The sequence below is a fragment of the Callithrix jacchus genome, chromosome 3 (assembly GCF_049354715.1).
Source record: "Callithrix jacchus isolate 240 chromosome 3, calJac240_pri, whole genome shotgun sequence".
In the NCBI taxonomy this organism is placed as follows: domain Eukaryota; kingdom Metazoa; phylum Chordata; class Mammalia; order Primates; family Cebidae; genus Callithrix; species Callithrix jacchus.
In genome coordinates, this window is record NC_133504.1 from 43,267,167 (window position 1) to 43,291,261 (window position 24,095).

A 24,095-nucleotide genomic window follows, 5' to 3' on the forward strand; every position below is an offset into this window, starting at 1 on the left:
AGAAGGGGAACCAGTCCCGTTTACTCTGCACCAAGAGCTGCTGCGCCGAGGTGCCGGCAAAACCACTGCGCTGGCCACAAGAGTCACGCTGGCGACCTGTGCGGCTCCTCCGAACCTCGGTCAGAAGGGGAACCAGTCCTATTTACTCTGCACCAAGAGCTGCTGCACTGAGGTGCTGGCAAAACCGCTGCGCCGGCCACAAGAGTCACGCTGGTGACCCGTGCGGCTCCTCCACTTGGAATCTTCTGCTCCATGAGCGACCAAAATTTGTCTGAAAGTGTGGCGTCCTCTCGTTCTCTGCGCTTTCACTGATAGCTGCAATCCCAAGATGTTAGCGGTCAGCCATCTTGGATCATTCCCTCCACTTCTCTTTTTTTTTTTTTTCCTTTGAGGTGGAATCTCACTCTGTCGCCCAACCTGGAGTGCAGTGGAACCATCTCGGCCCACTGCAACCTCCACCTCCCAGGTTCAGGTGATTCTCCTGCCTCAGCTTCCCAAGTAGCTGGGATTACAGGTGCGTGCCACCACACCCAGCTAATTTTTCTACTTTTAGTAGAGACAGGGTTTCACCATGTTTTGGCCAGGCTGCTCTCGAACTCCTGACCTCATGATCCGCCCGCCTCGGCCTCCCAAAGTGCTGGGATTACAGGTGTGAGCCGTGTGCCCGGCTATATTCTCATATTCCTTTTAGAGAATCAGTTCTTTCTGAATAAGAACTATTTTTTCTTTTTTGTCAAGGAATTCATTCTTAGATTTCCCACACATGTGCAAACAGATATATTTAGAAATGTTCTCTGAGGCCAGACAAGGTGGCTCATTCCTGTAATCCCAGCACTCTGGGTGGCTGAGGCAGAGGATCACGTGAGCCCAGGAGTTCAAGACTGGCCTGAGCAAGATAGGGAGATCCCCATCTCCACACATAATTTAAAAATTAGTCAGGTATGGTGGCATGAGCCATGATAGCGTCACTGCACTCCAGTCTGGGCAACAGAGCAAGATCGTATCAAAAAAGAAAGAAAGAAAGAGAGAGAGAGAGAGAGACAGAAAGAGAGAGAGAGAGAGAAAGAAAGAAAAAAGAAATATTCTTGAAAAAGTGTCTTAAATAATATGAAACTGAAAACAATCTGGGTTTAATAAACTACAGTATATCTTTATGAAGAAATACTATATAGCAAGTGCAACAAATGAGGTAAATCTAACATGTGAAGATGTCCAATAATCATTTTTTTTGCGACAGGAGACGGAGTTTTGCTCTATCTCCAGGCTGGAGTGCAATGGCGTGATCTCAGCTCATGGCAACCCCCGCCTCCCCAGTTCAGGCAATTCTCGTGCCTCAGCCTCCTGAGTAGCTGGGATTACAGGCATGTGCCCCCACACACAGCTAATTTTTTTGTGTTTTTAGTAGAGACCAGGTTTCACTGTTTTGGCCAGGATGGTCTCGATCTTCTGACCTTGTGATCTGCCTGCCTCGGCCTCCCAAAGTGCTGGGATTACAGGTGTCAGCCACTGCACCCAACCCCACATATTTTTTATGAGGAGAGTAAAACACTGATACTCAAATCTATAATGACAGCAAATTAAAAAATTATAAATATTGCTGAAAAAATCCTAAAATATTACTAATTAGACTCCAATATCACATTAAAAAAAAAAATTCACCACAACCAAGTAGGTTTTGTGCCAGGAATACATGGATAGTTGAGCGTTAGGAAATATGTTACTATCCCTTATCTTATAAAGATCGCATGATTATTTCCAGAGATGCAGAAAAATTCTGTGACAAATTCGACAATCTTTCCTTATAAAAACCCTTGAGAAATATTAGATAAAATTTTCTTAACGTTATGAATTATAAAAGCCACATGTGCTTACTGCAGAAATACTAAAGGCATTCCCGCTAAAGCCAGAAACAAGGCAAAGCTGCCCTCTGTCTCCACGAGAGCTTTATGAGTAATATTAGCCAACGCAAATGAATAAGAGAAAACAATTAGAAGGATCAGATTTGGACAAGAATTAAAACTATGTCCATTTGAAGACCACGCCTGCAAAAAGATTATACTGGAAAAAGACAATATACCTGAAAATTTTCAGAGAATTAATTATAAAATAAACTGAACAAACAAGAATTTAACAAGAAGCAGAGTATAAAAGTAATATGCAAAATTACTTCAGATACATAAATAAGGCTAACTAGAAGAAAAAATGGAAGAGAACACCCCATTTAGAATGACAACAACAACGACATATTTAGGAATATATTTGAAAAATGTGAACAATCTACGTGAAGAAAACGACAAAACTACCAGAAAAAATAATGTGCTTGAGCAAATAGAAAGGCATCTTTTTTTTTGGATAGAATGTTTCATCATGAAGATGTCAGTTCTCTTTAATTTATAAACGTGATACAATCTCAATAAAAAATAGAGCCAAAAATTTTTTTTTAAAAGAGAAGAGGAAGGCTGTCCGTGGTGGCTCACACCTGTAATCCCAGCACTTTGGGAGGCTGAGGCAGGCAGATCACGAGATCAGGAATTCCAGACCAGCCTGACCAACATGGTAAAACCGTGTCTCTACTCAAAATACAAAAATGAGCTGGGCGTGGTGGCAGGTGCCTGTAATCTCAGCTACTAGGTGGGAGAATCGCTTGAACCCAGGAGGCAGAGGCTAGAGTGAGCCGAGATAGTGCCACTGCATTCCAGCCAGGCAACAGAGGCCCAGTCTCAAAACAAAACAAAACAAAACAAAAAACAAAAACGAGAAGAGGAGACTTTATTTTTTAGGGTTACAGCCTAAAGGCAGGTATTTTTCCTGGAATTAGAAAAGTTGAAACTAAAGTTTGAGCTCAAATCAGTTTGTCAACTTAGAACAAAGCTGTGACTTAAAGGCGAAAGAATGCTGGTGTTCCTCTAATGCGTGAACTCATTACCCTATAATGCTATTGAGCCAGTCCTATTTACCTCTAACTGATTTGCTGCTGTATGGAATGAAGACTTAGGGTTGCCAAATCATCCAGTTTCCAAAAGAAGCTGAACTTCTCAATTTGCAAGTGACATTTTACAGTCTGAATAAATTGGCAACTAATTTAAATGAAAAATAAAATACATTTTGGGGAAAAAATACATCTTGCAGATCATGTCTAGTTCATAGGCTGTTTTTGACCTTTTAGGGATTGGTAAAGTTTTCTAGAAAGGATCAGATAGTACGTATTTTAGACTTATGGTCTCTGTCCCATATTCCTGTTTATATCATTAAAAGATGTAAAAAGATAGTAAAAAACATGGGCCGGGCGCGGTGGCTCAAGCCTGTAATCCCAGAACTTTGGGAGGCCGAGGCGGGTGGATCACAAGGTCAAGAGATCGGGACCATCCTGGTCACTATGGTGAAACCCCGTCTCTACTAAAAATACAAAAAATTAGCTGGGCATGGTGGCGCAGGCCTGTAATCCCAGCTACTCAGGACGCTGAGGCATGAGAATTGCCTGAACCCAGGAGGCGGAGGTTGCAGTGAGCCAAGATCGCGCCATTGCACTCCAGCGAAACTCCGTCTGTAACAAGAGTGAAACTCCGTCTCAAAAAAAAAAAAAAAGATAGTAAAAAACAGACCTTGGATTTGGCCTTCAGTGTATTATTTACTAATCTAGGTTAACAGAAACCATTAGCCTTGAGATTCAACAATGAGTACCTTAAGAGACAGACAGCCACTTCCATCTCTGACGTCTCTCACAAATTTTTATTTTATTTTTTTAGGAGTCTTGCTCTACTTCCCAGGCTGGAGTGCAATGGCATGATCTCAGGACACTGTAACCTCTGCCTCCCGGGTTCAAGGATTCTCCTGCTTCAGCCTCTTGAGTAGCTGGAATTACAGGCGCCCACCACTACATCCAACTAATTTTTGTATTTTTATTGGAGACGGGGTTTCACCATGTTGGCCAGGCTGGTCTTGAACTCCTGACCTCAGGTAATCCACCCACCTCGACCTCCCAAGTGCTGGGAACATAGGAGTGAACCACTGCACCTAGCCTTCTCTCACAATTTTGTAAAAAACTCATGCTGGGATAAGTATAAGATATAGATTCACTGCAGTGGATCATTTTGTAATGCAGAGCTTTTTCCTTCTGGCAAATAATATTCAGAAGTATATACTGAAAGGGCATTTATGCATAATATTGCAATGTCATCCCATCTGTCACATTTTAGCTTTACTAATGATACAATATCAACTGAAAAATGTATTCTAGATACTTTAATTCAGTATCTCAAAAACAGTATTATCAGATTCACAATTTAGACTTTTCCACTCAAGAATTATTAGGGTGCTTCTTGCTTCTTGGCTGGCAGCTATATTCAGCTATATTCATTTCCTCTCCTAACCCTTTAAAGAGATCATGTTTCTGTTTTTCTTTACAGAAAGGGTCTCATTCTATTGCCCAGGTTGGAGTACAGTGGTGCGGTCATAGCTCACTGTGACCTCAAACTCCTGGACTCAGGTGATGCTTCTGCCTCAGCTTCCTGAGTAGCTGGGACTACAAGTATATGCCACCACAACTGGCTAATTTTTTTGTAGACATAGGGTCTCACTATGTTGCCCAGGCTGGTCTCGAACTTCCAGCCTCAAGGGATCCTCCCACCTGGCCCTCACAAAGCACTGGGAATTATAGGTGTGAGCCACTGTGCATGGCAGAAAATCATGTTTGATAAAGAACAATAGCATCTATTTCTGAGACAGGCCAAGAACTTTATAATCCCACTAGGCTAATGCTGTGGCAAACATCAGGAGAAAAGTCTTACTCAATTCTTCCTTACAGAGTGCTTTGGTCCTGTTCTAACCTCAGAACAGACATTTCACAGATTTGATCTGACCCTGGACAATTGTGAAACTTACCAGGAGACTGAAAACATTTTTTTAGAATCCTCTAAAAATAGGACAGAAATTGAGATTTTAAAAAATGTAAAAGAGATTTATGTCTTTTTTTTTTTTTTTTTTTTTTTTGAGACGGAGGTTCACTCTTGTTACCCAGGCTGGAGTGCAATGGCACAGTCTCGGCTCACGGCAACCTCCGCCTCCTGGGTTCAGGCAATTCTCCTGCCTCAGCCTCCGGAGTAGCTAGGATTACAGGCAAGCACCACCATGCCCAGCTAATTTTTTGTATTTTTTTTTTTAGTAGAGATGGGGTTTCATCATGTTGACCAGGTTGGTCTCGATCTGTCGACCTCGTGATCCACCCGCCTCGGCCTCCCAAAGTGCTGGGATTACAGGCTTGAGCCACCACGCCCGGCCTTCTTTTTTTTTTTTAAGTGAGACAGAGTCTCACTCTGTCACCCAGGCTGGAGTGCACTGGTGTGATCTTGGCTCACTGCAACTTCAACCTCTCAGGTTCAAGCAATTCTCCTGCTTCAGCCTCCTGAGTAGCTGGGATTACAGGTACAAGCCACCATGCCCGGCTGTTTGTATTTTTGGTAGAGACAGGGTTTCACCATTTTGGTCAGGCTGGTCTCGAACTCCTGACCTCGTGATCCACCCACCTTGGCCTCCCAAAGTGCTGGGATTACAGGCGTGAGCCACTGAGCCTGGCCTTTGGGATTATCATTTATAGAATGATTTACTGAATCAAATTTGGTCCTGGATACCTTGTAATATGATTTTAGGTCTACCCAAGTTGTCCTAAATCTTCAAATCAGTAATGAAACCAACCCAAGACTAAGGATTACCTTGAGCTTGGCTAGACTCGTGTTCCTGGGCTGCTGCTGCTTTTTTTCCCTTCTTTCTTTTTTGAGACAGAGTCTTGCTCTTGTCCAGGCTGCAGTGCAGTGGTGCAATCTCGGCTCACTGCAACCTCCACCTCCAGGGTTCAAACAATTCTCCTGCTTCAGCCTCCCAAGAACTGGGATTACAGGCGTGTGCCACCATGCCTGGCTAATTTTTGTGTTTTTAGTAGAGATGCTTTCAGCCAGCTATTAAACACTGAGCTATTAAACACTATGTTGGCCAGGCTGGTCTCAAACTCCTGACCTCGTGATCCACCTGCCTTGGCCTCCCAAAGTGCTGGGATTACAGGTGTTAGCCACTGCACCCAGCGTTTTTTTTTTTTTTTTTTTTTTTAAGAGACAGGGTCTCACTATGCTGCACAGGCTGGCCTCGAATTTCTGGGCTCAAGCAATCCTTCCACCTCTACCTCCTGAGTAGCAGGGTGATATAGTTTGGCTATGTCCCCACCCAAACCTCATCTTGAATTGTAGTTCTTGTAATCCTCACGTGTCGTGGGGGGTGCCTGGTGAAAGGTAATGGTAATTGAATCACGGGGGCAGTTACCCCCATGCTGCTGTTCTCGGGATAGTGGGTGAGTTCTCACAAGATCTGATAGTTTCATAAAAGGCTTTTCCCCCTTTTGCTTGGCACTTCTCCTTGTTGCTGCCATGTGAAGAACATGTTTACCTCCCCTTCTGCCATGATTGTAAGTTTCCTGAGACCTGCCATACTGAACTGTGAGTCAATTAAACCTCTTTCCTTAAATTACTCAGTCCCAGGTGTGTCTTTATTAACAGTGTGAGAACAGACTAATACACTGGGACCACTGGCACAGTCTACCATGCCCGGCTTCCTGCCTTCTTAACTAGCATCTCGAATTTCAGGTGAGAACAAACTCAAAAACAGCCCTTAAAGATTAACAACAGCGATGGACAGGAGCAGCAAGCCAGCAGTTAAACACAGCCTGCATTAAAGATGAAGTTCTATATAGGATGATGAACTGTTTATTAAAAACAAAGACACTCCCTAAGTACTTCACTACATTTACCGTTCCCCGTGCTGTTGAGATATCTACTGCAGCTGTATGGTGGAATACGGACTGGTGTGCCGCTGAGCATCTCTTCCCCTTCTCTACTGGCATCACACTGGTAACTCAAATTGGCTATGCTGGCAGTATGTACACCATGCAAGCAGGCAAACACTGTAAGTCGGCCTCCCTCTTCCAGACAGCCAGCTATTAAACACTGAGCAGCACACTGCTGGCTAAAGAAGATGCTACAGCCTCCGGTTAGTTCATGTATGGACCCTCATCTCACTCAGTCTCATGCTGGCCCTATAGAGACCTAAATTTTTTAAAGTTGCCTAAATATCAAACATCATCTTTTAGAGAAATGGTTTCTTTTTTGAACACACATACCTCCTTTCTAAACAAGTATCTTTTATAATAATAGCAAATTGGGCCCAAGAAATTTTGGAATTCCCACAATCAGTTTAGAAAAAGGCTTATGGCGAGTGATTTTTATTTTTTGTCCTTCGTCTCTTACATCAAATACTTTCTCTAGTCAGAAGAGCCGTTGCCTAAGGCAACATAAACTGGCCTCATGAACAAGACAGACCAATTTGCTCCCCACTAACCTCCAGGAAGTGATTAAGTAGACCCAGAGCAAATCCCTGGGATACAAAGGCCAGATTCACTAACAAATGGTTTGAATGCTATTTGGGTCATTTCAGACATCTGGAATATTTCACTCGAAGTACTTAAAATATCAAAATTGGACAATATGAAAAAAAAAAGCATTGTGTAAAGGGCATTACTTAGGTTTTTATTTTTTTTCTTTGGATTTGGAGTGCCTGCAAATTCTCTAAATAGCCAAGCTGAACTGAAAGAAAAAAGATACATACATGGTATATGTCATTTTCAACCTACTCTTTTTTAGATAGCTGAAAAATCCTAAAATTCTATATCGTTGGCAATGTGTGCTACACAAACACAACTACAGTCATGCACTGTTTAACAAGTGTCAAGTACAGACTACATATATGATAGTGGTCCCATGAGATAATGGAACTGAAACACTCTTACCACATAGTGACATCGTAGCTGTGGTGATATGTTAGTGCAACACATTACTCACGTATTTATGGTGATGGTGTAAACAAGCCTACTGCACTGCCAGCTGTATAAAAGTATAGCAACACAATCATGTATCGAACATAATACTTGACAATGATAATGATTGTTACTGGCTTATATATTTTCCATCTTTTTAATGTTAGAGTGTACTCTTTTTTTTCTTTTACTTATTAAAAATTTTTCTTCAGGTGGTTTTCAAGAATAAGTTGTTATCATAGGAGATGATGGCTCTATGCAAGTTATTGCCCCTGAAGACCTTCCTGTAGGACAGAATGTGGAGGTGGAAGACAAAGATATTGGTGATCCTGACCCTGTGTAGGGCTAGGCTAATGTGTTTACCTTGGTTTTTAACAACAGATTTTAATTTTTTTTTTTTTTAGTCAGGGTTTTACTCTGTCACTCAAGCTGGAGTCAGAGGCACAATCTTGGCTCATTGCAACCTTCCTCTCCCAGGCTCAAGTGATCCTCTCACTTCAGCCTCCCAAGTAGCTGGGACTTAACGGTACGCACCCCACACCCAGCTAATTTTTGTATTTCTATGTATAGATGGAAGTTTTATCATGTTGCCTAGGCTGGTCTTGAACTCCTGGGTTTAAGTGATCTGCCTGCCTCGGCTTCTCTAAGTGTTGGGATTACAGGTGGGAGACACCACACCCAGCCACAAAATTTTTTTTGACAGAGTTTCGCTCTTGTTGCCCAGGCTGGAGTCCAGTGGCGCAATCTCAGCTCACTGCAACCTCCACCTCCTGAGTCAAACAATTCTCCTGCTTCAACCTCCCAAGCAGCTGGGATTACAGGCACCAGCCACCACACTGGGCTAATTTGTTGTATGTTTTTTTTAGTACAGACGGGGTTTCATCATGTTGGCCAGGCTGGTCTTGAACTCTTGACCTCAGGTGATCCATCAACCTCGGCCTCCCAAAGTGCTGGAATCACAGGCATGAGCCATTGTGCTCAGCCTCAAAATTTATTTTATTTTATTATGTATGTATGTATGTATGTACTTATTGATTGATATGGAGCCTCGCTCTGTTGCCTAGGCTGGAGTGCAGTGGTACAATCTCAGCTCACTGCAACCTCTGCCTCCTTGGTTCAAGCAATTCACCTGCCTCACCCTCCTGAGTAGTTGGGATTACTTTTTAATAGAGATGGGGTTTTGCCGTGTTGGCCAGGCTGGTCTTGAACTCCTTGAGCTCAAGTGATCTGCCCGCCTCAGCTTCCCAAAGTGCTGAGATTACAGGTGTGAGCCACCACACATGGCCCAAATACACCCTTAATAGTTAACATTAATATTTAATCAAAACTAAAATGTTATCATGTCATGGCTTTGATCTTTAAGAAAATCATTTGTAAACCTGCCTGGAATGAGGTGCAAGGCTTTATGTCCTACTTTGATGAGCACTGAGGGGGATATGGTCATCATCCTGCGTGTGATCTACCAAAAAGGGTGAAGAACATCTGCATTTTACACTTTATTTAACATAACAAAAGGATACATATAGTTACAGGCAAATGACAATTCAGTACACTTATTTACATAATAGTTTTAAATTTACATCCTTCACCGCCATGAAATATTTTAGTCTATGTAGTCAAAGTCTTCTGGAATTCCAAAAGTTTTATCAATTTTATTTTCTTCAAACCCAAATTTTCTTTTGGCCCAAGATTTTATTGCAAATATGTTATCTATAAAGAAAATTGAGAATGATTTTGAGAAAAGCACAATCATAAAACATTTCAAGTATAATTATCTTCATTGTTCTTTTATTTTCTTCTATTAACTTTCAGAATTTTCTATATTTTTAGGAGTAATAGCAACTAATATTTAAATACTATTTGGAACAAGTTAATAGATCTCATATTCAAAAATTCTGTCATATTCAAAAATTCTGTAAGCTGTTTGCTGCTAAAAACCAGACTTAAGAATGATACAAAGACAGGGACAGGTTAATGGTGTCTCTTCTACATTTCCACAGCAGAGGCCAGGGCTGCTGCCTCATGAATTACAGTTGCTCCTGTACCCAAGGGGAACACATTATCTCCAGACCCTTCTTCCTGTCCCATAGACAGTAATGGTTTCCAGACAATCAGGCCATTAGGAAGAGGGTGTGGGGAGCAGGGAAAGGGGTTCTATTCTCTTAAGACTAAGAATAGAAATGTCCTCAGCATCCCCTGGGGAATTTAAAATGCATTAACCACTGAAAAAAAAAGGGGTATATCTACTTCAGGGGATTTATCCCAAGGAAATTAAATGAACTGTGTACAAGGACACTGGTCTTTATACCAGTGTCATAATTAAAGAAAATAAAAGCAAGCTAAATGTCTACTCATCAGGAATGGCCCCTAAGCACAGCTAGTGAGGGAGGCAGGAGAGTGCGAATGTGCTCATAGTGGTTGCATTGGGAAGAACAGTAGATTTTTTTCTTTTCCCTTTTTTTTCCTTGAGAAAGGATCTTGCTTTGTCTCCCAGGCTGGAGTGCAGTAGTGCAATCTCAGCTCACTGTAGCCTCAACCTTCCAGGCTTAGGCAATCCTCTCACCTCAGCCCCACAAGAAGCAGAAATGCCAGGCATGCACCACTATACCCAGAAATTTTTACATTGTTTATAAGGATGAGGTTTCAGCATGTTGCCCAGGCTGGTCTCGAACTCCTGAGCTCAAGCAATCCACCCATCTCGGCATCCCAAAATGCTGGGATTATAGGTGTTAGCCACCATGCCCAGCCTTTCTTTTTTAAATTTCATACATTTCTTTAATGTACATATACAACCTTTATGATGAAAATGTATTATACACACAGAAAAAATAATGGTGTAAGATTTTATAGCTTGTCAGAGTATTCTGTAAAATGTTAAACACTCTATTAGTAGTGATAATGAAGTAAAGGGTCAGAATAGGTTCTTCTGGAATGTTATAGGCTGAATCATTTCCCCCCAAATTTGTATGCTGAAGTCCTAGCCCCTACTACCTCAGAATGTGACTATACTGAAATAGATCTTCAAAGAGGTGATTAAGTGAAAATGAAGTCATTGGGATGCGCGTCCTCATCCAGTCAGGTTGGTGTCTTTACAAGAAAAGGAAATTTGGACACACCGAGAGACACAGGGAAGACGGTGAGAGGACACAGGGAGAAGGAAGACCTCCAGAAGAAACCAAACCTGCCAACATCTTCACCTTGAAATTTGTTCATCTGCACCGGGAAGAACAGTAGATTTTTTTTCTTTTCCCTTGAGAAAGGATCATCTCTTACCGCCCCCAGGGTGGTGAGAAAAATTTCTGTTAAGCCACCGTATTTGTGATGTTTTGTTCTGGCATCTCCAGCAAACTAATACATGGAGTTTAATCACTTTTTAAAATATTGTTTCTATGGAAGTTTAATTCCAGGTATCAAATAATGATAAATACCTTTCTGGAATGAGGTTTATGGTAAATACTACTGCATCAAATAGAACAGTGTTAACAAAATTAATTTCTTTCAATTAAAGTGTTATGGAATGTCAACAGATATTAAAATGATCTTTACTTTTTGTAACAATCTAAAATGAATCTTTACTTTTCATGACAACCTAAGAGAGAATGTTAAAATAATACCATAAGGTACTCTAGGATAATTTTTATCAGTCTCTGACCAACCAGTACATTCTTGCTAATCACACCCAAATGTTAGAGGGTCTGCTGCTACATAAAACAAGTATCAGGTATACTGCAGGTATTACAGAATGTGAAGAACCTATGCCTTCAAGTTGACACAAGAGAGAAAAAAAGTAATTTATGACTAAACAATTACAAAGTGATAGATGTCTTAGAGAGAAATGGCCAAGTCTTATGTGTATTGCTTACAGGATATGCTCCATGAAGACAGAAAGATTTTTAGGAATTGAGAGAACAGATACAACAATGTAGGAAGCTTGCAGGAACAAACTTCAAACCTGGATCAGAAAAGAGAATGAGGCACCAGAGTAATACTACAGAATAGCCTCTACAGAAAGGAGTTCCTGATTCACAGGAGGATAAGAAACTATTTCATTATAAACATTTAAAGATTAAAAACAAGAAAAAGTCCCAGCATTTTGGGAGGCCAAGGCGGGCAGATCATGAGGTCAAGAGATTGAGACCATCCTGGCCAACATGGCGAAACCCCGACTCTACTAAAAGTACAAAAAATTATCCGGGCATGGTGGTGCGAGCCTGTTGTCCCAGCTACTTGGGAGGCTGAGGCAGGAGAATTGCTTGAAACCGGAAAACGGAAGTTGCAGTGAGCCAGGATTGCACCACTGCACTCCAGCCTGGCAACAGAGCAAGACTCTGTCTCAAAACAAAACAAAACAAAACAAAACACCAAGAAAAAGAAGAAATAAAACCCTCTTCCCAACAACATCTAATGGACCAATTCAAAGAAGACTCTGATTAAACATTTCCTTGGGCTACTGGAATGTTGGCCTTCAAGATAATGTCACCGACAATCTTGAGACTTCATTCCTTGTCAAATAATTTCCCTATTACATATAAATGTTTATAAATGGATATAGAATAATTTATTTTAAAGAAATAATCTTAAGACTGGCAGAATTCCTGTTTGATTTATACGGTGGCACACCAAAGATACATAAAGGAATAGGATGGGCAATATCATTTGCAATGAATCTAGGTTAGGACCTCAGGACACCTATCCCTCTTCACTCATTAAGATCCCTTTTATATGTTTTATAAGAACTTCACCATCTTAATTATTATTATTATCATCACTATTTTTGAGATGGAGTCTCACTCTGTCACTCAGGCTGGAGTGCAATGGTGTGGTCTGAACTCACTGCAACCTCTGTCTCCCAGGTTCAAGTGATTCTCCTGCCACAGCCTCCCGAGTAGCTGGCACTACAGGTACCCGCCGCCACACCTGGCTAACTTTTGTATGTTTACTAGAGACGGGGTTTCACTATGTTGGCCAGGCTGGTCTTGAACTCCTGACCTTGTGATCCACCCACCTTGGCCTCCCAAAGTGCTGGGATTACAGGTGTGAGCCACTGTGCATGGCCACTATCTCAATTATTAAGCAAGGTTTTATATGATATAATTGAAGTCACACTTAAAGTGTATTTAATGTCACAAAATATTTAGATGTGGCATTTCTATACTTGGAGGTAATCTCTCATCCCATAGAACTGACACACTGCATTGTTGAACAGTAAATATTCTCAATACTAGATACATTTTAAGGACTTTTTTTTTTTTTTTTTTTCAATTGAGACAGTGTCTCACTCTTGCCCAGGCTGGAGCACAACCTTGGCTCACTATAACCTGTGCCTCGTGGGTTCAAGCAATTCTCCTGCCTCAGCCTCCAGAGTGGCTGGGATTACAGGTGCATACCACTATGCCTAGCTAATTTTTGTATTTTTAGTGGAGATGGGGTTTCATCATGTTGGCCAGGCTGGTCTCTATCTCCTGACCTCAAGTGATCTTCCTGCCTTGGCCTCTCAAAGTGCAGGACTTTTTTTAAATAAAAAGAAAGCAAATTGTTTTTCTATATATTTTTAATATGAATATTAAGGCAAACTTTAATAGCTATATGATAAATAAGACTGTAATTTCATAAAAAAGAAAAAAACAAAGGTCAATTATATTGATTTCACCAATCTACTTAATTCTAAAATAGACTAGGAAAAAATTATTTTATTACTGTTTTCTTTTGTTTGTTGTGAAGGTGGAGGTTTTCTGAGGTGTGATGCTTTATCTCCTATCTCTGTCTTTTCATAAACACATGTTTATGCTGGAAGCTGGAAGGAGTAAGCTGTAACTTCTAATGGAAATATGGTTCTTAACAGCTGTTTCTGCTGTTCTAAAAATATCTTTCTTCCTCATGATTTTAAAAGTCCCAGGTTCTTCTGCAGCTGACAGGGAAATAAAAGCCATTCCAAATGTTCTTCCAATTATAATTTTGGAAGTTTATGATCAATTAAAAAACATGAACTTTTTTAAGAGAAAAAAAGGAAAAGGGAAGTATTTATCTACGTGTCCAACATGGTGCTGAAGGGCTTACAAACTGTCTTATTTAATCCTCCCAAAATGGGAGGTAGATATTACTTATCCACACTGAAGAGATGAGGAAGCAGGCTGAGAAGTCAAGAGGTCACACGGCAAGCAAGGAGAACAGCTTGGATTCCTTTCAAAGCCACGTTCCTCCCACTACGCACACATGCTGCCTGTGCCTACTGTGTGCTGAGCCTCTTTGTTGAAACTACTGGGGGAAATCACTGTGGATTCTTGTCTTATTTTTTTTTTTTTCTTGTCTTATTTTTAACCTAAAAATCCACTTTTTTTTTTTTTTTTTTTGAGATGGAATCTTCCTCTGTCACCCAGGCTGGAGTACAATGGCACAATCTTGGTTCACTAAAACCTCCACCTCCCAGGTTCAAGCCATTCTCCTGCCTCAGCCTCCCAAGTAGCTGGAACTAGACACAAACTACCACATCCAGCTAATTTTTGTATTTTCAGTAGAGACGGGGTTTCACCATGTTGGCCAGGCTGGTCTTGAACTCCTGGCCTCACATGATCTACCAGCCTCGGCCTCCCAAAGTGCTGGGATTACAGGAGTGAGCCACCACACCTGGCCAAAAATCCATATTTATTTATACTTTGTGGACACTTGTTTCATTATTCTCTTTCATGACAGTTTGCTGTTTTATCCCCCTCTGTTCTTATCACTAAAGCATTACCTTACTTAAGAAATACCTTTGTAATAAATAAGACTGCAATTTCATTAAAAAAAAAAAAAAAAAAACACCTAAAGGCCAATTATATTGATTTTACCAATCTATTTAATTCTAAAATAGAGAAGGAAACAATAATCATTTTTTTGTGTGTGAAACAGAGGCCTGGACAGGGAGTCAGAGAAACCTGGCTCCAGCATCTGTTCTTCCAGTGACTAATCGCCTTTAACTAAACGTGGTCACTTTAAGTCCAGCCTAAAAAGCTGGATTCTAATTCCTGTTATGCTGTCTGACACGTGTGTGGTCTTGGACTTCTGAGGGTCTTAGTTTTGTCTTCTAAATTAGGAATAATAATCAGAGATAAAAATGAGAAGGCAACCATAGACATTATAATAACTGGCAGACAGTCAGTCCTCAACAAACTTTAGCTATTATTATTATTAGCAAGAAGATAAATCTTTAAGATTCCATCTTACGTTAATATATATGAAAGTTAGGTGATTAACTCAAGTGACTCAGGAAAAACTGCACAGAAGTTAAACTGGAAGCAATCACTAATTTTACAAAAATATTTATACTTTACAAAATGACACACAAGGTTATAAAAAATAACCCTAAATAACTGAAATGATTAAACACTTGACTAGCGCATGTATTTTTCTTTTTCTTTTTGAGATGCAGTCTTGCTCTGCTGCCAGGCTGGAGTACAGTGGCATGATCTTGGCTGACTACAAGCTCCATCTCCCGGGTTCAAGTGATTCCCCTGCCTCAGACTCCTGAGTAGCTGGGACTACAGGTGCATGCCACCATGCCCAGCTAATTTTTTGTATTTTAGTAGAGACAGGGTTTCACCACGTTGGCCAGGGTGACCTCATGATCCGCCCACCTCGGCTTCTCAAAGTGCTGGGATTACAGGCGTAAGCCACTGCACCCAGCCTGAGTAGTGCATATAGTTTTCAGAAATGCCCTTTCTTGTCCAAAGCTAGCACAAAGGTATCTGAATTTCACATCACAGTAAGTGTAAAGGGAATTTAGTTAATCAGTAATATTATAGTACATACCAGTCCATCTGTTAGCAGCTTCTTTGGCTACTTTATTTACTTGGCCTGAAAAAAAATTATATATATAAAATGAAATGTATTTACATATATAAAATTATCTTTAGCTATGTATACATTTATATTTTTTCATATGAACAAAATTTAAAATATATATATAAAACAGCTATAAAAAAGCTGAAATAGTGACATAATATATTTTACAAACTTGCATATTCTCAAGGGAATTTTAGGTAGTTGCAGTAATATTAGTAATTAATGGAAAGTCAACGTGAACAATTTCCTTTTCCTAAATGTCCATCTTCATTGTACTTGCTCCTTTAAAGACAACATGTACGTTTAAATGAGATATTTTTCAAACAACTCACCATGGTCTTGGCGCCTTTGTTAAAAATCAATTGGGTTTATTTCTGGACTCTCAATTCCATTCCATTAATCTATAGGTCTATTCTTTTTTTTTCTTTTTGAGACGGAGTCTCCCTCTGCTCATGCTGGGCAGTGGCATGATCTTGGCTCACTGTAACCTCTGCCCTCTGGGTTCAAGCAATTTTCCTGCCTCAGCCTCCCGAGTAGCTGGGACTACAGAAGCCTGCCACCATGCCCAGCTGATTTTTCTATTTTTAGAAGAGACAGGGTTTCACCATCTTGGCCAGGATGGTCTCAATCTCTTGACCTAGTGATCCACACACCTCGGCCTCCCAAAGTGCTGGGATTATAGGGATGAGCCACTGCGCCAAGCCTATATGTCTATTCTTATACTACTACCATATTGTCTCTATAACTGTAGCCTTGTAGTAAGTTTTGAAATTGGGAAATTTGAGTCTGTAACTTTGTTCTTTTTCAAGATTCTTTTGACTATTCTTGGATTTCCATATGAAACTTAAGATCAGCTTACCAACTTCTGCAAAAAAAGCAGCTGAAATTTTAATAGGTTTTGCATTGAATCTGTAGATCAATTTGGGGAGTATTTCCTTAATAATATTGTTTTTTGGTCGGGTGCGGTAGCTCACGCCTGTAATCCTAGCACTTTGGAAGGCTGAGGCAGGAGGACTGCTTGAGCCTAGGAATTCAAGACCAGTCTAGCCAACATAGTGAGACTACGTCTCTACAAAAGATATTAATAAAAAATTAGCCAGGTGTAGTGGTGCAACTTGTTGTCCCAGCTACTTATATTTTCCTTTTGCTTTTTAGCTAAAGGTTTGTATATTTTGTGATACCCTTCAGTAACCAATTTTTGGTTTTGTTTGAGTTTCTCATTTTTCACTTTTCTTTGAACATATTTAAAGTAAGTCTTTGTCTAGTAAGTTCCACATGTGGGCTTTCTCAGTAACAGTTTCCATTCATTATTTATTTATCTTTTGAAATGGAGTTTTGCTCTTGTTGCCCAGGCTGAAGTGCAATGGCACGATCTTAGCTCACTGCAACCTCCACCTCGTGGGTTCAAGTGATTCTCCTGCCTCGACCTCCTGAGTAGCTGGCATTACAGGTGCCTGCCACCATGCCTAGCTAATTTTTGCATTTTTGTAGAGACAGGGTTTTGCCATGTTGGCCAGGCTGGTCTTGAACTCCTGACCTCAGCCTTCCAAAGTGCTGGGATTAAAAGTGTGAGCCACCACTCCTGGCTCCATTTATTATTTTTTTCCATTATGTGAGCCATAGTTTATTTCTCTGTATGTCTTATAATCTTATTGCAAAACTGGACATTTAAAATAATGTTAGCCTGGGCAACATGGCAATATCCTGTCTCTACAAAAAATACAAAAATTATCTCTGCGTGGTGGCGTGTACCTGTAGTCCTAGCTATTCAGGGGACTTAGGATTGCTTAAGCCCAGGAAGTTGAGGCTGCACTGAGTCATGATCATGCCACTGCACTCCAGCTGAGGTGACAGAGAATAAAAAATATATATATTAAAAAAATAATAATAAATTTAAAAAATAATATAAGGTGCCTGTAATCCCAGCTACTTGGAAGGCTGAGGCATGAGAATTGGTTGAACCCGAGAGGTGGAGGTTGTAGTGAGCAGAGATCGCGCTACTACACTCCAGCTTGGGTAAGAGAGCAAGACTTTGTTAAAAAAAAATACATAACATACATATATGTGTGTGTGTGTATGTGTATGTATATATACACACATGTATGTGTACACACACACATTTCCAAGGGTTGCTTGGAAACATAGCAACCCTCGAAAGCAGATTCTTCCCTCTCCCCAGGATTGTTGCTTGTAGTAGTTGTTACAATTTATTTGTTTAGTAATTTTCTGGAACTAAATCTGTAAAGTCTGTGTTCTTATGTGTGGTCACTGAAGTCTCTATTTGGTTAGCTTAGTGGTCAAGCTATTAATTGAACAGAGATTTCCTTAAACGCTTGGACTAAATCTCTATGAAGAGGCTCTCTTCACCAAAGGGCTCAGCCATCTTTGCTAAGAGGGTTTGCCTGTGTGCTGGGACATGCATTCTCAGCTAGGCAGTTTATAATGCTGACTCAGTCTTCACTTCTTGCTTGCACAGAGCATCAAAGTCAGCTAGATATGGGGACCGTCCCAGGTCTTAACTAAGAATGTGAACAACCTTAAGCATGCATGTAGGCCTTCTATACTTCCAGGAATATGTTGCTCTTCAAGGCTCTCATGAACAAATCCTTGAGTTTCTCCTTTTTTAGAAGGGTCTCACTGTCACCCAAGCTGGAGTGCAGTGGTGCAATCACAGCTCCCTATAGCCTTGATCTCGATCTCCTGGGTTCAAGTGATCCTCCCACCTCAGCCTCCTGAGTAGCTGGTACTACAGGCACATGCCACCATGTCTCATTCTAAAATTTTTTATAGAGATGGAGTTCTTCAGACTGGTTTCGAACTCAGGCTCAAGCAATCTTCCCAGTGTTAGGGTTATAGGCATTAACCACTGCACCTGGCCCTTTTAAGCTTTTTGATTAGTCTACTGTTTGATTAGTCTATTGTTGATGAATCACTGTTCATCAACAATAATTAACTGAGAAGTTAAAATTATTGTTTATAATTGTTATAGACAAACACTCCCCACAGAGAGGATTTTTGCATTGGGCATACCTCAAGCCAGATCAAATAAAGACAGTCTTTCCTACTGGTGTCCTCCGGGGAACCACCAAACATGCAAATAATGACAGTTCTTTGGGATCAAGGCTCTTAAAGAGCTCCAGCTGCATTTTGCTCCCCTAGACAATGGGAATGCAGGGTCTTTATCTTTCAAGATCACTGCTGAGGTGAGAGCGGGAAATGAGAATAGGCAAATTCAATACCACAAAGCTCATTATTCTTACTCAGAGTCAGCTAATTTTCCTCAGTAAGCTCGTAAGCCTTTGGTTAATTTCCAAGGTTCTGAAAGAGTTGACTACAATTATTTTTGCAAGTTTTTGAAAGGGCAAAGTTTCAGAAGTCCTTACTCTACCTTTTTACTGTCATCCTGGCATTTATTTCTAAGAACATTTCTTAAGTATCTCTAAGATACTTTCAAGTATTCTTGTGGGAATTTAATTTCTTTCTTTCTTTTTTTTTTTTTTTTTGGAGTTTCGCTCTTGTTACCCAGGCTGAAGTGCAATGGCGCAATCTCAGCTCACCACAACCTCCGCCTCCTGGGTTCAGGCAGTTCTCCTGCCTCAGCCTCCTGAGTAGCTGGGATTACAGGCACGCACCACCGTGCCCAGCTAATTTTTTGTGTTTTTAGTAGAGACGGGGTTTCACCATGTTGACCAGGATGGTCTCGATCTCTTGACCTTGTGATCCACCTGCCTCAGCCTCCCAAAGTGCTGGGATTACAGGCGTGAGCCACCGCACCCGGCCCCGGGAATTTAATTTCTACTAACATGCTTTATCTGGTCACATTTGAATAATGGTCAGAATATCTAAATTAAAATATTGTTTAAAGAACTGTTGCTTTTAGGTATCACTTCTTGGATATTTGCAATTCATCCTTTTTTTTGAGACTGAGTTTCATTCTGTGGCCCAGGATGGAATGCAGTGCATGATGCTGGCTCATGGCAGCCTTTGCCTCCTAGGTTCAAGTGATCCTCCTACCTCAGTGTCGAGAGTAGCTGGGATTACAGGTGTGTGTCACCTGTAATCACCTGGTTATTTTTGTATTTTTAATAGAAATAGAGTTTCACCAAGTTGGCCAGGCTGGTCTCAAACTCCTGACCCCTAGTGATCTGCCTGCCTCAACTTCCCAAGCAATTAATCTTAATACTTGCTTAATGATACCAATAATTCAACTGGTATAAATAATTAAATATAAATATTCCTCATGGGGGTTACTGAGAAATAAGAAAATACATAGCCATGACCCATATGAACAAATAGTTATAGCTACAGTCACCAAATTGTGCTCTGAATAAATCATGACAGACTTAGAGATAAGCCTGAGTGTTATAATAATGGGGCGGGGGGGGGGGTATAGCAATGCTACTAAGAACCAAATCCTATTAAAATCAATTTGTGAAACTCATAAGCCTTTAATCCAGTATAATCTGTTCTGCACTAACATGACAGCGGAAATCCCATGAAACCCGTCATTATCAAAAAGTGCATTTTAAAAACAATAATTTCATTGAGAAATAGAGATTTGGGGTGAGTAGAGGTTAAAGTCTTAAGAAGTTCTCTAAATTTAGTGGTAAGGGGATCACTGGCATCTGCTACTTCAATATTTAAATTTCTTGGATTTGTGGGTTTATAGTTTTCATCAAATTTGAAAAACTTTAGCTTTTATTTCTTCAGATATTTTTCTGGCCCAGCAACCTCTCCTTCCACCAAAACATACTCCATTTGGGACTATATATAATTGCACACATATTAGGTCCCTTGAAGTTGTCTTAAAGCTCACAGATGCCATTTTCATATTTTTTAAAAAATTTATTTTATGTATCTAAGAGTCAGGGTCTCCCTATGCTGTCCAGGCTGATCTCAAACTCTTGGGCTTAAGTGATCATCTTATCCACCTTGGCCTCCCAACGTGCTGGAATTATAGGGATGAGTCACTGTGCCTGGCCCCATTTTCATATTTTTAAAATTCTTTATTTTCTGTGTTTCATTTCGGATGTTTCTATTGCTATATCTTCAACTAATACTAATTCCTTCTTCTGCAAAATTTAACCAGCTGGTATTAACCATAGTGTATTTTTCATGTAAGGCATTGTAGTTTTCATGTCCAAAAGTCTGACCTGGGTCTTTTTTATATCTTCCCTATTTCCACTTAATTTTTTGAACATATGGACTATAGTTATAACTGTCTTAATGTTCTGGTCTGCTGATCCTAATTTCTGAGTCAATTTTGATTGATGGAGTTTTCTGCTCACTATAGATCATGTTTTCCCACTTCTCTCCAGACCTGGTAGTCTTTGCCTGTATGCCAGACATAATGAGTTTTATTTTGCTAGATGTTAATCCTTTTTCTTTGAGACAGGGTCTCACTCTGTTGCCCAGGCTGAAGTATAGTGAGACGGTCTTAGCTCAGTGCAGCCTTGAACTGCTGGATACAAGCAATCCTCCCATCTCAGCCTCTCAAGTAGAAAGATAATAAAACTGGAAGAAAAACACCTGAGGACTACAGTGCACGCCAGCATGCCCAGATAATTTTTAATTTTTTGAAGAGATAGGGTCTCTCTCTGTTGCCCAGGCTAATCTCAAACTCCTAACCTAAAGCTATCTTCCTACCTTGGCCTCCCAAAGTGCTGGGATTACAGGCATGAGCCACTGTGCCTGGCAAAACAGATGATATTCTTTAATAAATTTTTAAAAATGCACAAAGCCAGGAAGAAACGACTTTCACTCTCTCATTCACACGTCAAAATTAATATATCTCTAATAGACTAATCATTATAAATTCTCCAGGATCCAACTTTATATGGCTGCAGAAACTACTATTAAAAGATAATCTAGGTGCGATACTGATGAAGAATGATAAAGGCCAAGCATCACACCTGTAACCCCAGCACTTTGGGAGGCCAAGGGGAGATAATTGCTTGAGGCCAGGAGTTCAAGACCAGCCTGGACAATAGAGCAAGACATCATCTCTATAAAAAATAAAACTAAAATTAAACTAGCTGGGTTTGGTGGCATGTGTCTGTAGTCCCAGCTCCTTGGGAGGATGAGGTGGGAGAATGGCTCGAGCTTGGGAGGTTGAGGCTAGAGTGAGCCTGCACTTCAGCCTGGGAGACAGAGCAAGGCCCTATCAAAAAAAAACAAAACAAAAAAAAACCTCACTGAAAACCAGAACATTTTGGGTTTGTTCTCACCCAGTGAGCCCTCATATCCTGTATAATACTCATTCACCATTCACATTGGCATGTTTTCCTTGGGTTGGGAAATAAATTACCAAATGTATAAATTCAAGGGTTAAGATGGACAGCAGAATGAGGCAACCAGTTTAAAATTTCAGTTGCTGCCTCCTCCTCAACTGTGTTACTCTACTCTCCAGAAAGTTCATCATCCTTTGTATACCCTGAACTTCTTTTCTGATGTTTTATTACCTAAGAGGTGATGTGTTTGCCAAAAGTGCTACTTGAATCAGACCTACAAGAAATGGCAGCATCTTAAATTACATGCCTAAAATACAAGTTTTCCCTACTTCATCAATCGGTCTGGCACAAGTCTCTATCCCTGTTAATTTCCTGAACCTCAATGTGATCCACTGGCTCAGGGTCACTATCAGTGTAGGTTACAGCAGTTTAGTAAGACTAAATAAGAGTTGTATTCATTCCTGAGTGGAAAGAATTTGTCAAAATTACGAAAAAGACTGGGGAGTCAATTGGAGATGTCAGTGAGGGTCACCTGCCCAAAAAAATAGCTGTGGCAGTACAATGGGGACCATAAAGTGAAAAAGCTTAAGTCTTTTTGGATATACCTAAGAGTTGTAGGTACTAGACATTAAAGACAATGAAACAGGTAAGCAAAAAGGTGGCACACCAAGGAAAAAGTACAAGAATCACACAAAACTGAGATCAGAAAAAAAGGCAAATAAGAGTAAATGAAGGGTCAGATTTGGTTATTGTGAAAACTCAGATTTTTCATGATGAACTGATGGAGGGCACAGTGATGCTATCCTGAAAACAAATCACCTGAAAGTATTTAACCTGGGTAAGTAAACTATTCTTGAAGTTCTCTTTCAAGAGAATGAGAAGGTGCTCTAGATAAGGTACACAATGTTGTAAGTCCTCCTGAACAAGCAGTCTGTGTTTTGTTTAGAAGATGAATCATGTGTACCCCTAGCTTCCTAGCTGTAACTTCCTATTTTGTCTCCTGCTGTGATGTGCTTGCACTCACTGAGGATCATCTGGTATTAGTTAAAACTTTCAAACAGATTAAGGTGGTTAACTTTGTAGGTGTAGATTTGGTTAGCACTTTCTTCTGCAGGATGATGACAAAGTAATCTGTGGTTAGCATAAAAGAGCTGACATGTCTCCCCAAATGCTTACTTTACAGAGAACGACTGGCTTGGGGAGTTCTGCCTCCACCTCTCTTTGAAGATCCCCTGGGTAATCAGCTGAACCAGTGACACTACATATCACCACCTAGGCTATGTATTCCATATATGTGAATGGTGCCTCCTGGAGTTGTGGAAAGGAGAGACAAAAATAAAGTTTAACTTTAGATTTCCACTAACTGAACTGCTTAAACATTCTTTAATTATAAAGACCACTGCCAAGGACTAGGCCAGCTTAGCTGCAATCAAACTATTCTCAGGTTTTTTAACATACCAAATATTTTCCATTTCTTTCCAAACCTTCCATCACACACTATAATATCAGTTTTTCTATAAATTTCAGTTGGTAAAGTTTCCTAAGTAAAAGGCTAAGACAGAAAAATTAAAGAAGTTATAAATATTTTCCCAAGTAATTAAATGCTATGTCTTTATAATATACTCTTTTATTTCCTCAAATGTTCAAATTTCAATTTTTACATAAATATATAAACATTATTCAAAACAAAGCTCTGGGGATTCTTGTTTAAAAGAAGGAAAAAAAATTACTGGTATATTTAAAAGGCAACTCAAGGTACAGACTAATTTTCTGCAACTTGCAAACTCTTTTAGTTATGGTATCATTTTTCCTAGAAGATAGTGACGGATTTCTTTACAGAATCAAGGTTCTTAAGGCCAAATTAGCTCTTGTTCTGACTCCTGAGTTCTCTAAGTTTATATTTTATGTCTTTATCTTTCTATCCCACACATCTTCCTTAATTTTAAAACGTTTATAATTTCAAAGTTGTCACTGTTCAATACTTTAACATTAAGACTTCTCTCTTTTTTTGAGACAGGGTCCTAGTTTATCACACAGGCTGGAGTGCAATGGCACAAACAGCACAAAGACAACATACTGCAGCTTCGACCTCCTGGGCTTGAAGAATCCTTCCACCCACAGGCATGTGTCACCACGTTTGGCTAATTTTTTTTTTTGTAGCAATGGGGTTTCTCCATGTTGGCTAGACT

General features: G+C 40.2%; 1 protein-coding gene across 3 annotated transcripts in view; it reads right to left on the bottom strand.

The window, feature by feature from the left end:
• Positions 1-9,338: 9,338 nt before the first annotated feature.
• Positions 9,339-24,095, bottom strand: part of MND1 (meiotic nuclear divisions 1) — a 50,129-nt gene continuing 35,372 nt past the window's right edge. For 2 of the 3 annotated variants that reach the window (XM_002745384.7, XM_078366376.1), the window contains exons 7-8: positions 15,644-15,688; positions 9,339-9,565 (exon numbers count right to left, since the gene is read on the bottom strand). In XM_002745384.7, the coding sequence (XP_002745430.1) occupies positions 9,459-9,565; positions 15,644-15,688 (152 nt within the window). In that variant the 3' untranslated portion in view covers positions 9,339-9,458. Of the gene's footprint in view, positions 9,566-15,643; positions 15,689-23,082; positions 23,215-24,095 lie in introns of all 3 variants that reach the window. The other variant, XR_618319.5, reaches the window with a different exon arrangement.